This window comes from Sinocyclocheilus anshuiensis, unplaced genomic scaffold, assembly GCF_001515605.1.
Source record: "Sinocyclocheilus anshuiensis isolate Anshui unplaced genomic scaffold, SAMN03320099.WGS_v1.1 scaffold802, whole genome shotgun sequence".
Classification (NCBI taxonomy): Eukaryota; Metazoa; Chordata; class Actinopteri; order Cypriniformes; family Cyprinidae; genus Sinocyclocheilus; species Sinocyclocheilus anshuiensis.
In genome coordinates this window covers 515,207-526,787 of record NW_015547667.1, presented here as the reverse complement: position 1 = coordinate 526,787, position 11,581 = coordinate 515,207, and the positions used below count along the sequence as shown (strand labels likewise).

Here is an 11,581-nt window from a genome sequence, read left to right as displayed (position 1 = left end):
GTTTGTACAGTAGAAAAACCATTACGCCTATGGAGAGTCCCCACAAGGATAGCAAACCAGACGTGTGTGTGTATGGCATCAATGTTTACAGTGTGGTATCAGTATAAAAATATAATCCTAATTCTCCCTGGGGTAGTCCCGAGCCTGAAACCAATCGCAGTGATGTTCACGGGTCTTACGAGGGCAAGACAATATAAACATGTTAAAAATGTGTGAAAATGACACGCTGGTATTCATTTGCTATTCTTCTCACGGCTGTTTCAGTGTGTCGTTCTGACACAGCTTCTGTTCTTTATGCTGATGCTCGATCTCCCTCCGGCTGATACCTGAGACGTGACAGTTACCAGGGACTTAAGTTCTTAAACCTGGCAAGTTCTTTTGTTTTTTTTTCCTCCTTCTTCGCTTTTCTCTCCTCTAGAGTGTCCTCTGGAGATCTAAAACCTGCTGTTTGTTTTAGTTAAAAGCAAACGTGAATGTAAAGCAATTATTTATATAATAATAAATACATAGCCTATATAAAGAATTCATTGATATTCTGTACGGCTCTCAAGGTTATACTATCAGCAACATTACATTACGGATCCCCGCCGGGTGGGTTATATCACCTTGTTTGTCCTGATTTTTATTTATTAGAAGTGGAATTTTTGAGTTATTAATAGCTGGCGACAACGTCATGCATTGACCCGATCTCCGCAATGTCCCTTCACACCTAACCTGCAAAAACACACGGCTGCCTGTCAGTTGTCTTGGTAACCGCCACCAGAGGTGTAGAAATGACCATCTGACCCCAAGACAAAGACGAGAATCACATTAATAGCTCTTATTACAATCAGCTAGCAGAGGCTTGTAAAATCTGGTGCAAAATTCAGCACAGAAAATAGAAAACGAGCATAGCGTTGGTGCTTCATAGTGTAAGTGTCTGAGTTTAAACACACCACAGCTGTTGAACAGCATCTGCAGGCCATTAGTGTTATATTGTGTCGTCAGTCTTGACAGGTAACAGCACTTGTGCATCCAAACTGAATTTGAAATGAACAGCCGCATTCAAGCGTTTTGCGCTATTTATGGCTCACGCTCAGCGTGAGAGTGACGTCTCAAAGCACTGCATTTGCTGCTACAGTGATGTGTCTGGTGTCAAACAGAAGGCCCTCTGACCAGCGCTTTGGGAGCGTTAGCCCACAGAAGCTACGTCTACGATAACATCTTTGTGGCTGCTTTCAAGTCGTTTATCAGTAAGGCTGAACAGTGACTTTTTAGTCATATTGCTGTTGGCTGCAAGACCTAGATTACACAGTACACAAGATTTTTATTGCTTTTATTTTATTTATTTTTTCTTAAAGTGAAATTTTTGCACCATTAACTGCTATTTTCAAATCAGCTTACTGTTCAGAATAGCATGCTAACATGCTACTACCACGATCCTTGGAGTATATCGTATGTACACAATATACAAAATTTTCTGTCTGCAATATTAAGTTTGCTGTGGCATCCAGCATACAAAAAATGCACTGTGTGCAATGCTGTATCCCACAATGCAATGTCCTCAAATTGACCTTACCTTTTTCAATGTGATGAATGGACTGCAAACGATTAGATCCATATTCTCTAACATTATTATTTGATCAGACTGCCAAAAAACAAAAAGTGTACTTAAAAGTACAAAATAACCATATTTTATTCCAAGATGATAATTGGACACATTATATAAGATCTAATGAGGTCATGAGACAAAAATAAAACATACAATTGTTGCAGTTCTTTATTGTATGTTATATACAGTATAACTGGTATCTAGCAACATCAAAATCATGAGTAGTACTTTATAGTAAAATATAGTTGGGAGAAATGAGTAAGTAAATCCAGACCGAATGTAAGATCTTTTTTTGCTAATTGTACTTTAGTTTGGGTTGATATGAATCAGAGACTGTGTCAGGGGTAAAATTCCTGACCTTTCTCAGAGTGATCGTTCAGTTTATGTGGAAATGAGAAAAGAACTGAAACCTAAAGCAGCTGGGAATAACAATGGTAAACATTCGCATTTGTGACCTTTCAATCTTGGGTATGGAGAATACAAATGTTACCACAGGACTTCAATCTTAAAAATGTGTTAAATATATAGATTGACTTTCCAATTAATTGCACTTTAATTTAATTGCAATTTTTCTATAGGTCATTATATAGCTAAACTGTTGTGGTTACTAAAACGTTTAAAACATGCAATTGAAATGAAAACATGCAACTAATGTAGAATTGAAACTTCAGTATATGCAGTTTCTGAGAACCCCTCCATACCAGATAAACCAGAAATAAACCAAAGACATGAAGAAGTATTTTCATGCTGCAGCATGCCAGGTTATTAATTTTAAAAGTCACATCCTCATGCGTTTTTTTAGGGACTAGCCCTGCCTGTGCTGCCCCATAAAGCACTAGAGGGGGAGTGTGCCTCCCCTGGCATCCTGCTATAAAATCCTGGGTGTAATTGTAGCGTACTGAGGCAGAACAGGAGTAATCAGATCAGTCCCGAGGCTGGGAACATACATGGACACACAGCATCAGCACTGGATTAAATCCCCCCTCCACGACCCCCCTCACTGATTGAGGTACGACGAGTTACTGCAAGTAGGTAAACGAGAGCGAGGGAGAGAGGAAAAGCCATGAGAGGGAGTGGGAGGAAGAATGAACCAGAAAGGGAGGCAGCGCAGTGTGAGCGAGCGAGAGAGAGGGGATGGGGAGGTAGTCAAAGGCAGGAAGCAAGCAACAGCCAGTGGAACAGAAATGCAGGGAGTTTGAGAGAGAGGGTGGAAAACGGAGGCCCGCCACCAACGAGAGGACGACGGGAGCAAAGTGAGGTAAGAGAGAAAGAAGGGCAAGGGTCCAGAGGAAGAAAACACACCGGGATTAATCTGCGGGAGGAAACAACACACTAGAAGGTGGGGGTCAGAGTGAAGAAACATGCAAGAGAAAGTTTAAAGACAGGACAGATGAGAAAAACATCTCCTGGTAATGACAAGGCCGGGACACTTAAAGAAGGGACACGTCCTCTCGAGAGTCCCCTTCTTGGGCCGCAGAATGTTCTCCGAGACAAAAGGGGTCAGAGAGCCACGCATTCAACCCACCACTTCAAGCCAACTACAAAATGGGATACAAAGACCTCAAGCGGACATCCTTGCCTATTTTGGGACTGGGGAACACGGAACGAACACCTGTGGACCAAAGCAGCAGAATTCCCCCCTCACTGGATACACTGCCAAGAAACATTTAGATGTTCAGGGGGGTCATGCACAGCTAGACGTGACTGGTCAGATTTGTCAGACCAGCGTGCGGTGGAACCGGCCTCCAGGGAAGGGGCTGCAACATAACAGCGTCTCTGTGAACTACAGCTTGAGAGAATGCAGCTTTGTGGTCCACCGGCACCAGACTGAGCCACACCCTTTCTTGAGGAAGTGTGCTCTGGACGCGCCAACACAGTTCAGAGGTCATGGAAACTGTGGAGTGCCTGTTTGTGCAGCGGAGCAACAATCGGGCTCTGTGCAAGGGGCCCTGCTTACGGAACAACATGCATCGGACTGGATGGACTCAAGTGGCATTCACAATTCGACCTTTAATAAGGATGCAGAACTTTGCCCTTCTAACAGACAGGGAACTTTACGTAGATGCCTGGGACCTATAATGCAAGACTTAAACGGACCTTGTCTGGCAAATGAAGTTATGCTGTCCACCAAAGATGTCAACAAGACCAATTCTAACCACATTAAGTGTCAAGCAAAGGTCGTCCAAGGGGATCTCAATGTACCTGGAAGAGGGTCTTACGCTTTCAGCTCGCAGTCGGAGAGAGCTATTCGGGACCAGATCCAAAGAGTTGTTGTGAATCTTGAGGAGGTTCTACATGGCCTGAAAGAGACACATCTGGAAATGAAGGAGGTAAAGGTTTATTTATCACTTGGGGATGTTAACAGATGCTCCTCATAATGAGTTCAACAAAGGGTGGCATTTAAATGTTCTGTTTAGTTAAATCCCAAACTCTTTACTATTCATCAGCTGCCGGATACTCTTAATGGTCGTACTTTAGACAACACACGGACCATGAATTTTGTTTTAATATTAATCTTAATATCAATAATGAATACTGTTTATAGAGACCCCTGAATTTATTGCACACTGGGCATTGTGGGCAATTTCACTTCTATGAGGGGATAGTGAAACTTTAATGCAGAAAGGATTGGTCTGATCCACTCCATTTAACAAATGTATTCAACGTTGGAGAGGAACGTTGGTTGGTGGTTTATAGTCCCCTAAGACAGGCAAGAAGAAAGGGCCGCTGTCCGCTCTCAGCTTTTTGCCGCAGTTTCATAATCTTGTAAACTAGCCTGTCGGCACTCTTGCGTGAAATGTGCCCCAATAGAAACTCGAGACATGTGTAGTACTCAACGTTTCCAGGAACCATTTGCATTAAATGCTAAATAACTATGCTTTGTCTTCCCCTGGAACACAGGTGGTCCAGAAGATAGACCTTCTGACGGCCAATATTGATATCAGCAATGAGGAACCAGGGAAGCCTTTAAAGGGATGCCACTCAGGAAGGATAGACACAGAAGTGGCATCATCTCAAGGAGTCTGCTCTGACAAGTCATCCATCAAAACACCAACTCCATCTGTGGCACCACCAGCATATCCCATAAAAGATCAAGGGCTGCATGATGCAGGTGAAAAATGGGAATCAACTCAGGAGTTGGTAATTTCTCAAAGACATACATCAGGGACCTCTTCAAGGCGCAGGAGCCAGAAGCCTCCACCTTACCCCTATGCCAGCACAATGGGAAGAGTGAATCCTAAAGAAAAAGACAAAGGTCAGAAGACGCCACCCTACCCATTTAGACGGAGACTGCTCTCAACTATTGTTTGAGCAGACCGTGGCTTCAGGGTACAACGTGGAGCATTATACACTCTACATGGTATACCGTGTTACAGGCACCTTTGCAGTAAGTTTGGGCTTTATTGGACCCGATAACTCAGAGTGCAGCAGCAATTTATTGTACAGAAAGTCTCTTAGATCACAGGTGAACCGTGTAATACCTTTTCTCTTTAGGTCTATAAAGAGGACACGACAGAAACATCATGTACTCATAAATCTAGAGAGTGACATGGGTGACTGGGGACCACTTCTTAGAAATACTGTACGTCAGAGGCAAGCCGAAGGTAGAGGGAGATTATTTCTAGACTTAGATGACATCTGGAGTGGGACGCAATCACAATTCCAATCTCCCAGCAACCCCCATCTGTTAAAGGATTATTTTTATTGCTTTCCCAACTCTAGTCTAGTGTTTGAAGTCTTGCCTTAGCAATATGATATTCTCATATACACATCCTGAGAATATTTTAACAAAAAAAACAATGCAACAATACTTAGTATTCAAATGTAGGCATTTTTCAACAGGTAATGAAAAGAAAATGGGCGAAAGGTTCTTTTACAGCATGTTGTCTCCCTCATGTGTACTGCAATGCTCATTTCAAGCTTTTTAAAGATGTAGGACGGCATAAAGCATTTTTTGGTTTTAATGTATTTTTGAAAGTCTAAATGCCACAGAATCTAATGTAGGAAAAATGTCACGCTTTCGGTTCAAGACATTAATTTCCTGAACTGCTGACAATGAGAATTATGACACGGTGCAGATGCTCATATGTACATTTGTGGTACCGACAGTCCTTCTGCAGAGCTGAGTGGACAAATCTCACAATATGACCAGAATCTGCACATAGAAGGATTCTGCAGATTTTTTTCAAACACATTTTAGTGTAATTGAAGTTCATGCAGCAGAATTATACAGATTTCACCCCCTTAAAAGTGCAATAAAATGCTAAAATGTCTGCAGATTTTGAGATTACGGTGCTTAGAAACAGATAATGCACATTTACTTTATGAAATATATTAATACGATAATTAATTTCAATTGGCAAAATGAGAAACCAAAAGGTTCTGATAACAGATTTATTAAAAATTCCAGTACATCAGCTATCAGAATAAAGCACGATTTTCTGTCTTTTCCTCCACCACAGATATAATCAAAGGATTCTGACATACCCCAAAGATTTAGCGGAAATTCTCTACAAGCGTGCCATTACACCAGCTTAAGAAAGTAAGTATGAGCATGAATGCGCTCATGATAATCAGATTTGCAGGTATGAAGTCAAAGTCAGGCTGAAACCCTAAACCGATAAATGCTGCCAGGAATAGAAATCAATCTACTGCTCTGAACTTAATTTGAAAAAGCCTTCATATCACCTCACAAATATATTTTATTTTCCTCATGTCCGATAGTAGACTTTTCATCTACCAATCAGTCCAGTTCTTGGCCACTGGCGTAATGCTGCCTCTAGAGGAAATCTCTGTAGTATTTTCTATCACGGGAAGTTTGTTCTTTCATAACTTCCCGTGGTTTGATTTCCTTTGCTTGACTTATGACAGTGAGCAGATAAGCGGCAGAGTGTCCATAGATGTCAAATAAATGTCCCCGAGTGATGGGACAATCCTCTTTCGGATCGGCCAATCAGAGTTCATCGTGGCGTGTCCGACCAATGACAGTGAGCTTGGAAAGCTCGGAATGGAATTTACCTTCTCTGTGGGTCACTGAATGACAGAATAAAGATGTGCTTGATTAGAAACATTTATTTTCAGTATTGCCAGTAATTGACTTTTCCAAACCTGGAAAACACCATTTTAAAATGTTCTGTTATTTCCAGGTTTCCCATAGCTGTGTCAGCCTTGCTGGAAGTAGGAATATGCAGACTCACCTGAAGATGCTGACACAATGTACTCTTCTTCCTTCAAAGCGACATCTCTCTGTCCACCCACGGCCGTCTGGGACTGAGAAGAAGAGAAAGAGAGAAAATGAGTGACAAAACATTAACAGAGAAGCCTAGAGGAGTGGGCTGAATAACAAAGAGATCCTCACTAAGAAAACAAAAAGAGAGACATGGAGTGTATGGAGCGCTTGTTTCAAGCACGCTTTTGAACTTTCCTTATTTACACAGGGGACAAGGCCACCAGGACGTCACGGTCATCCCGCTACTGAGAATTTCAATTTAATCTGAAGATAAAGATGTTTTCACAAAGTCTTGATATGCAACACCTGTACAAAAAGGGCTGACTGCTTTTGATCTGAGAGCGACGAGCGTTAGGAATCTGAATTAAGGTTTGATCTGCGGCAAATGTCAATGTCACGACTAAGGATAAATTTTAAACAAGATCTTCAAAAACCTGTGCCAATTCTTTGAATGTGCAAAGCACACAAATAAAAAGTTGTCATCTGAATATTCTTGGTCGATGAAATGCGTCAATGCATTAAAAGCTCATTTCTTTATATTGAATCATACATTCTACGGATTGCTGAATGTTTCACTCAGTTGATGTGGTGTTAGGTGATGAAGGATAGCTGAAGTTAATGTGAAACTTACATATGCGGTGGCGTACTTAATCTTGGCTCCTTTTATCTCGGCTTTGAACTGGGTAAAAAACAAGTAGGACTTCCCTTGGGGCCTATCGTGAAAAAATGACAGAGAAAAATCAATATTGTCCCCTCTTTCATCTCAAATTACATGACAATGTTTGAAAACACAGAAAACCGAGATTAGATTTGCTTGTACTTCTGAGTAAACCTAATTTTTGGTATTGCATATTGAGTAAAGCCACCAAAAACCAATGCAACAGTGTTTTGAAAGTTACCTCCATACTGAACAGGAAAACATCTGGTCATCGTCACTTAGTCCAATGCTCATTTGCCATTGCTAGAGGAAATTAAAGCACAAAGGGTTCACATTTAAGTCTGAAACTGCGCAATTCTGTGAAATCAGGAAGTTTTACAACAGCGCATAATTGCTACAATTTCTGGGTCGTTAGTGCCAGAGTGACAAATGTCTTGATGTCATAACAATAGTTATGCTTTGTGACACAGACACAAAGCTACAAAATTTAGGAGGGTCGAACAGCAATGTTTAATTTCCTCATATTATCTTTGAAAATATAATAAACTTCTCAGCACATAGGAAGGAAAAGTAATGATGGACAAAGTAATCTAATAATGAAGCAATAATATAAATTGCTACAAAATAAAACCGTAAGTTTTGTTATTGCACTGAATTTATATTTTGTGAACTGTATATTACTTACATTTATCTCCAACACAGAGTTTATAAATGACAGAAAATATGTCTTACCTCATTGGTTCCTCCTTGACACGCATATGTGAAGGTACATTTATATTTTTTCTAAAACGAAACCAAGAAACAGATCACTGTAATAGATAAACAAGTTGACAATTCCAGGCTTCCACCTACGAGATATGCAAATTTCCCAGACTAAACTGAACTTTTGAAGATGGCTGTGCATTGAAAGAATGTTGACCCTTACAAAAATAACCATGGTAACGACAGTTCCTGTCAAAAGACCTACAGTTATTAATACTACAATAAAAATAAAAACGTTTCTGAAAGACCGCATGAAAACTGATGAACACTGCGTCACACCTGACACTACTTACATCTGAATATGAGATTTGATTTGAGAGCTAAGATAGAGAGCAATATTTTGGTCTGTCCCTCACATAAAGAAATCGAATGGCTTCGTAAGACTAAAGGCCTGTTCACACCAAGGACGATAACTATCCACCTTTTTCTTCAACGCGGAAGTAAGCCTATAGGTGAGACTTCCGGTTCATTAGCCGCTGTAGGTAAATAACGAGGAGAATAACAACGTGCAGTAAACGGTAAAACTGTTTGCACTACAAACCACTGTGTTCATGATTAAGATAATACATCAAAATAATATGGTAAGACACACCAATTTTCAATATCAAGCAGCAAAAGGAGCAGTTCTGTACAGCTAAAAATAGCTGGACGCTGATGAGACCGGAAGCTAGACCCATAGAATTTACAAATGGCCGTGCCCGCTCTTACGGTAAGAAAAAGGTGGATGAAGATAATGAAAAATATATAGTTCTAAAAATCGTTCTCAATATTAAAGAATAGCAGAGTCCACACCACAGCTATAACGATAAAGGCACAGAGAAACGGTATCGTTGGAATCACTTTCAGAACAATGTTTTCAAGCTGATGAACAATAAAAATAATTGACACCCAATCAGAATCCATCTTGCTATAACTAGCTCGAGAATTTAAAGTGGCAGACGAGCATGTGCTTAGCATAAACAGACTGGTTCGCTGGTGTGGACGCAAATATCGTTATCTTTATAGTTATCGTTCTTGGTGTGAACGGGGCTTTAGTGTATAGACAGCACACGTACGTCTGCAAGATGCCTGTTATAGATCGCTTGATCTGGAAAGCATCTGCTGTGTACAAACATCTGACAGATGTTTGTAAGATGTCAGTTCTACATAGGCTACATTCTAAATCATAAACATCTTAAAGACATCTAATTAACATCTATTTGACATCTGAAAAATGTCCTATAGATGCATTGCATATGAGCAAACACCCTAAAAATACTTCTTGCAGATGTAAATGCAAATGTCAAATAGACGTCGCCATGATGTATGTGTGCTATCAGGGTATTTAGCCATGGTCAAGTAATACGGACTACTTTATGATGACTTTCTTAGCCTTTTCGTTTCTTCACATCTCCATCCACTTTCATTCATTAGAAAAGAGCAGCTCGGAGATTCATTAAAATTTGGGGGGTTTCACAGAAGAAATCAAGTCATACGGTGTCGGAATTACATGCAGGTGAGTAGGGATGTAACGATTACCGGTTTGACGATAAATCATGATAAAATTCCCCACGGTTAGTATTACCATTTCATCTTTTAATTATCATTAAAACCGTATTGGGTTACCGCGATTTTAACAACTCGCCATAAATAAAATACTGTCCAGCATAAAGCACAGTTTTAAGTAACAGTCTCACGTGCACACAGCACGCAGAGTAGTTTCGTTTTGAGTGAAAAGGTTTTAAAAGAGTGCTAAAGGAATTATACAAATGAATATATGAATTAATTAATTATATGAATGTACCTCTGAAGGTTCTGACTTTCTTCACATGTAATACCTAAAGGAAATGTTCTTAATCGCAATACTGCTTTGTCCACAAAGTTTACGGGAAATAGCTCTAATTCAGCTTTTCCATAAGCGCCACCTGCTGTCAGCGAGTGGATTTACAGAGACTTATATTTACGTTCAGCCTGTGTGCAGTTTCTGTCTGGCCAAAAACGGACCGAATTTGCATGCCCTGCTGTAAATTTTGACCGGTTGATGAAAAACAAGCTTATGTGGATTCTACACATTTAAACAATTCAGATAAGTTATCTAGAATTATTTATGGAGCAGATAAAATACATATAAATCATTTATTAATCAATTATCATTTTGACTTAACCCTTTTCTTTATTTAAAGGCTGAAATGTGAGGTTTACCTTTTTATTAGACTTTATTTGAACATTTACATTAGATATTTGAACATGCTATTAATCTGTTGTCAGTCAAGCTGTCATTTAAAATCTGACCATCATTGGTAATGTTATTGTTTTAGTGATTATGCAAAACAAAAAGTCATTCTATTTGTTGTTTGTTGATTTTTAAATATAAAACTTTGTGAAGTGATTTATGTGTCGGTACTTTTTTTAACATCTCCAGCACATTGTAACAATACCGTGATAATACCGATAACCGTGATGATTTTGGTCACTATAATCGTGATTAAAAAAAATCATACCGTTACATCCCTACTTGAGGTGAGTAAACCATGTTTTAGTTCTTGACTACACTATTCCTTTAGAACGTAAACTCGTGACGCTAGGGGCGCAGTGAACGTCGTCGATCCTCAACAGTCCAATGAGAAGATGACGGGTGGACTTCCTTTCAACACGTAGCGGTTTTTCAAAGACAGCATCCATTCACTACTATACGAGTTTAATATAACGCATTTTAACAGATACAAGGTACAGTAGTGCATTAACATACTTTAAAATGTAGCAATGACTGTAAACACGAAATCGAGTCTATATGCAAATGATTCAGAATACACGATAGTTACTCCTTTCGGTTCATAAAACATGGTTTACGATTTTACAAAAACGTGTTATCCAATATTTCGTTGCTAAAATATCAAGGGGTTTACTCACAAGTTTAGCAGAGAAAGTCTGCACAACTCCTCCAGGTTTGACATCGAAGTCGAGTGTTTTAGTCCCGTCAGCAAAAGCGCGAGCCGCGCACAACACGACCAGAAGCAGCAGAAGCTTTACACACGAGTTTATGTGATCATTACATGCCATGGTGCTTTATGGAGGAGAGATCTATGTTGATGTTGTGAATGAAAAGATGCCAGCACTGTTCCTGTATGTTCTTCTTAGGATGGGAGAGTTCTGTGGCTCGAGGTGTTAAACATCTAGTGGACTGGAGTAGAATAACAACTCCTTTCCACAACTTACAGTGGCCCCCAAAAAATAAGTATTTGGACACTAAAGGTCAAATTTATGAAAATTTGCGAATATTGTTTTAATGATATGGCTTTTTGAATATTTGACATCGAAGTCGAGTGTTTTAGTCCCGTCAGCAAAAGCGCGAGCCGCGCAC

General features: G+C 39.9%; 2 protein-coding genes across 4 annotated transcripts; one reads left to right on the top strand and one right to left on the bottom strand.

Annotated features, from left to right (window-relative positions):
* Positions 1-2,607: 2,607 nt before the first annotated feature.
* LOC107702633 (uncharacterized) lies at positions 2,608-6,796 on the top strand. 3 transcript variants are annotated; one of them, XM_016505006.1, is made up of 4 exons: positions 2,608-3,921; positions 4,493-4,979; positions 5,087-5,196; positions 6,055-6,093. In XM_016505006.1, exons 1-2 carry the CDS (start codon positions 3,004-3,006, stop codon positions 4,901-4,903), a joined length of 1,329 nt encoding a protein of 442 aa, XP_016360492.1. In that variant the 5' UTR covers positions 2,608-3,003; the 3' UTR covers positions 4,904-4,979; positions 5,087-5,196; positions 6,055-6,093. The 3 variants fall into 3 exon arrangements, with proteins under 3 accessions (XP_016360492.1, XP_016360494.1, XP_016360493.1); XM_016505008.1 differs by lacking the exons at positions 5,087-5,196; positions 6,055-6,093 and adding an exon at positions 6,739-6,796; XM_016505007.1 differs by lacking the exon at positions 5,087-5,196 and having other exon boundaries at positions 6,055-6,126.
* LOC107702644 (myeloid-derived growth factor-like) lies at positions 6,127-11,391 on the bottom strand. The gene is made up of 6 exons (XM_016505028.1): positions 11,131-11,391; positions 8,212-8,262; positions 7,721-7,782; positions 7,453-7,534; positions 6,790-6,862; positions 6,127-6,625 (listed from the first exon to the last, which is right to left on the bottom strand). The coding sequence occupies exons 1-6, from the start codon at positions 11,278-11,280 to the stop codon at positions 6,546-6,548; spliced, it is 498 nt and encodes a 165-aa protein (XP_016360514.1). The 5' UTR covers positions 11,281-11,391; the 3' UTR covers positions 6,127-6,545.
* Between the last annotated feature and the right edge of the window lie 190 nt (positions 11,392-11,581).

Bases quoted from the DNA above. Each gene is read 5' to 3' on its own strand.
- LOC107702633 (XM_016505008.1), top strand. From the start codon at position 3,004: ATGACAAGGCCGGGACACTTAAAGAAGGGACACGTCCTCTCGAGAGTC. The intron at 3,922-4,492 runs GTAAAGGTTTAT...CCTGGAACACAG, and splicing joins CACATCTGGAAATGAAGGAG to GTGGTCCAGAAGATAGACCT.
- LOC107702644 (XM_016505028.1), bottom strand. From the start codon at position 11,280: ATGGCATGTAATGATCACATAAACTCGTGTGTAAAGCTTCTGCTGCTT. The intron at 7,783-8,211 runs GTAAGACATATT...AATTTCCTCTAG, and splicing joins GTCAAGGAGGAACCAATGAG to CAATGGCAAATGAGCATTGG. The intron at 7,535-7,720 runs GTAACTTTCAAA...TTTTCACGATAG, and splicing joins TTTTCCTGTTCAGTATGGAG to GCCCCAAGGGAAGTCCTACT.